General features: G+C 46.0%; 1 protein-coding gene across 1 annotated transcript; it reads right to left on the bottom strand.

Moving 5' to 3' along the window:
* Nucleotides 1–719: 719 nt before the first annotated feature.
* On the bottom strand, nucleotides 720–3,241 carry LOC110517088 (P3 protein). Its single transcript, XM_021595326.3, has one exon. It carries the CDS (start codon nucleotides 2,617–2,619, stop codon nucleotides 1,219–1,221), a length of 1,401 nt encoding a protein of 466 aa, XP_021451001.1. The 5' UTR covers nucleotides 2,620–3,241; the 3' UTR covers nucleotides 720–1,218.
* Nucleotides 3,242–3,914: the final 673 nt, after the last annotated feature.

The raw sequence follows: 3,914 nt of genomic DNA, 5'->3' as shown, positions 1-3,914 counted from the left end.
GCTCCGTGAGCAGATTTTCTTCAAGAACCTCTCTGTACTTTGCTCCATTCATCTTTTCCTCGATCTTGACTAATCTCCCTGTCCCTGCCGCTGAAAAACATCCCCACAGCATGATGCAGTCACCACCATGCTTAAACGTAGGGATGGTGCCAGGTTTCCACCAGACATGACGCTTGGCATTCAGGCCAAAGAGATAAATCTGAGTTTTATCACACCAGAGAATCTTGTTTCTCATGATCTGAGAGTCTTTAGGTGCCTTTTTGGCAAACTCCAAGTGGGCTGTCATGTGCCTTTTACTGAGGAGTGGCTTCTGTCTAGTCACACTACCAGTCATAACATGCCCTCTCACAAAGACCTATGAACTACACCAAAAATATATATTGAAAACTACAACCTCCATTTCAGGAGTAAGAAGGCTTAGAAACATTAGGTAACCACATAACATGCAAACATAAGATGTGTTATGAGATTGTTTTAACACAAATGCAAATACACAATGCAAAGAGACATGCAAATGTCCTCGCATTGGCGCACACAAAGAAACCTGTTGATCAGTCCACAAATATTACGCACAGGCAAATATTGTCACGGAAACACCCTCAGAAACAAAGGTACTGGCTATATTGCTCAGCTGTGCTGCAGCACAATCTTTACTTTAGTACGTCTCAGTGTTAAGATTCTTTGTTTAAATAAAGATCCTCCTTGGACAAACTCAAGACTGCTTTTATGAATGCTTTTATTTCTTTACGTCTCCTCTTTATAAAGTACATGGACTCTTAGAAAACCATATTTGAATCCAGAACAAAAAAATGAGTAACAATAGTTTTCAAACACCATACTTTTCCATCTGACACACAATCCGTTTTCAAAACCATTCCCATTCCTTTGACACATAGACCTCTTGTAAACAAATCAATAATTTCAATTACAAAAAATGTTTTATAGAAAAATATATTTTCTTTAATAGGTATTTCTCTTCTTCGGCCTATTTACATGAGGTACTCTTCAGTACAATCTCATTAAAAAATGAAGAAAAAAGAGGGTTAGCAGGAAAAGGCCTTTGGTTTCAAGAAAAAAGACATGATTTAAAATGTCCATTCGCTGTCCTGTGTAAACAGTGTCAATGTCAATGATTGTTTTCATATTGTTGTGTGTGATTTGTAGCCAACACTCTGGGACCTCCACAGGTTTGGTTTAGAACAGAAACTTGGTCTACAATCAGGTTTCAGTCCGGGTGGTGGGGGTACAGAACTTTCGATGGGCAAAGTGACCGAGGACGATGAGGAGCATCTCAGAGGTGCTGCTGAGCGCCACTATGAAGGGCGCTTGGGACGCAAAGTCAGCCTCCGCCCGCCGGAACGACAGCTGCATAACCGCCAGCGCCAGGAGACTGTTCTGCACCCCCACCTCAATACTGACCGTCTTCCTCTGTGGCACTGCCAGCCCTGCCAGCTTCCCCATCCCAAACCCCAGCAGCAGCCCAAACAGGGGCACGGTCACCCCCGCAACCACTATCTGAGGTCTCACGTTGGCCAGGATAGACGCCCCCATCTGGTAGGCCATGAAGATGCCACCCACGATGAGCACGAAGCTGAAGGGCCGGATCAGTGCCAGCAGCACGCGGGTAAGTTTGGGCAGACGTAGCTTCACCAGCATGCCCAGGGAGATGGGGATGGCAATGAAGAGAAGGGTGCCCAGGATCTTGATAAAGGGCACATGGAGGGCAGCGTGGACACCCAGTAGCCTGCCGTACAGGGCAGAGGACAGGGGCATGGCTGCTGCAGCTACAACTGTGGACACCAGGGTCATGGAGATGGCTAGGGTGACGTCCCCGCCCAGTAGCAGGCTGTAGAGGTAGCCTCCGCCGCCGCCCGGGGCAGAGCATGTGATGACCAGGCCTAGGGAGAGGGCCTTTGGCAGGGAACCCAGCCTGGACAGACCATAGGCGTACAGTGGCATGACCAGGAACTGCCCTGCAACCCCCAAGAGGAGGGGCACAGGCTTCCGCAGGAGACCCCTCAGCACCTCTACCTCTACCTTGCACCCGAAGGCACACTTGTTGATGAAGATGAGCGGCAGCAAGGCAAATAGGACAGGGTTCTCAGAAAAGTGGGACAGCACGCCTGACTGTATGAGCCCGGCAGCTGGGTCATCCCTGCCAGGTGCCACCCTGATGCAGTAGTCTGTCCTTTCTTCAATTACAACAGGGAAAGAATCCTGGTCCAACTTCAATAGCTGGATGAGCAGTTGTGCCCGACCCGGTAACCCAGACTTTATGCTGATAATGAAACTCTTCACGGGCCCCGCATGACTGTTACTTACATTCAGGATGGAAAGAACCTCCGAGTCCAAGGAGCTTACATTGACCGTTTGCTTCCAGCTCTCGCGGCCCTTCGTACTTACGGCGCTTCGGTATTGACTGGAGATTACAATCACGCCCTTAGTGTTTTCGGGAAACTCAAATTCTTGAGAGGTCCCGTCCCCGATTTGTATATACCTTCTGTTACTGTCGGCCGTCACGTTCATGTTGTTGTTGTCTGTCAGGGACCTGCCCTCCGTTGGCGGATCTGTTCCTCTCGTTATCAAGAAGAGACAACAGAATGCAAATAGCGTCCTCATTGTTAGGTGCGCCGCAAATACACGCTGCTCCCCAGCCTGCGACCTCCCCAGTCCGTCTTAAACCGCCTCTCTTTTACAGAACGCGATAAAAACTTCTCAGATCCCCTGATACAATAGCTACTACGTATGTAGCGGGGTCTACATTCCTTCTGGTACCCATTTAGCTTTACCCGTGTTCTTGCTCTCTTTCTACCGGAATTTAAACATCACCCCGCCCCATCCGACTTGAACGCTGCTTAAATTCCAATAAAAAAAATGCTGTCATATTTGACCGATATCAGACGATACACGAATATTTTTTTCGTGCTAAGAAGAAATATCTGCCTCGGAGAACCGTCGCCTCGAGTTCCGGTTTTTATTGTCTCTATGCCAACTGTCACCACCTCCGTTTCCCCCTGATTTCTTCTCTTATTTCACTCACTCGCTAAGACTTATTTTAATCCAATCAGAGAAGCCCCTAGCGTTAACTCTCTTTTTTTGCGTTGACTCTCTAGGTCCCTTACCAAAATAAGCACCAACGTCACTTGAGAAAAATCTAATTGCGGGGGTTTTCTTTCTTCCATGCGTGGGCTGCATTCTCAGCATCATAGAGGACACACCGTTTATTTATGGGGGAGGACCCACTGCAAAATGCTGTGGTCATGTTATGTTGACTAAAGGAAAATGGTGGAATAAGATAAACATAGTCCAAAACATAAACTGCAGTTCATTGTGGCTGGAGATATTTTCCTTTATTTAGTTATTCTGCCCTTACAAAAAAAGATTGCAGTTTTGAAACCGCAGTAACTAGCCAATTGTGGTATTTTGGAAGCAGTAATTGCTGAATAACGGCAGTGCACTGCCGTTATACTGCACTGTAACTGTAGTTAGACTTCAAAATTACTGCAATCTTTTTTTGTAAGGGTGGCATCACACACACGATTTATGCAATAAATAATGCATTTAAGCAGGGCAAGGGGGCTTGTTTTCTTATACTGAACAAAAATACGCAACAATTTCAAATATTTTACTGAGTTACAGTTCGCATAAAGAAATCAGTCAATTGAAATATATTGATTAGGCCCTAATCTATGGATTTTATATGACTGAAAATACTAATATGCATCTGTTGTTCACAGATACTTAAAAAAAAAAAAGTAGGGGTGTGGATCAGAAAACCAGTCAGTATCTAGCGTGACCACACGCTGTCGTATGCATCGTTCCAGAGCATCCCAAACATGCTCAATGCTCTGGTGAGTATGCAATCCAGAACTGGGACATTTTCAGCTTCCAGGGAATTGTGTACAGATTCTTGC

Source organism: Oncorhynchus mykiss, chromosome 1 (assembly GCF_057628025.1).
Source record: "Oncorhynchus mykiss isolate SJ-2025 chromosome 1, ASM5762802v1, whole genome shotgun sequence".
In the NCBI taxonomy this organism is placed as follows: domain Eukaryota; kingdom Metazoa; phylum Chordata; class Actinopteri; order Salmoniformes; family Salmonidae; genus Oncorhynchus; species Oncorhynchus mykiss.
Note: the sequence above shows the minus strand (reverse complement) of the source record. Positions and strands in the feature narration are given on the sequence as shown.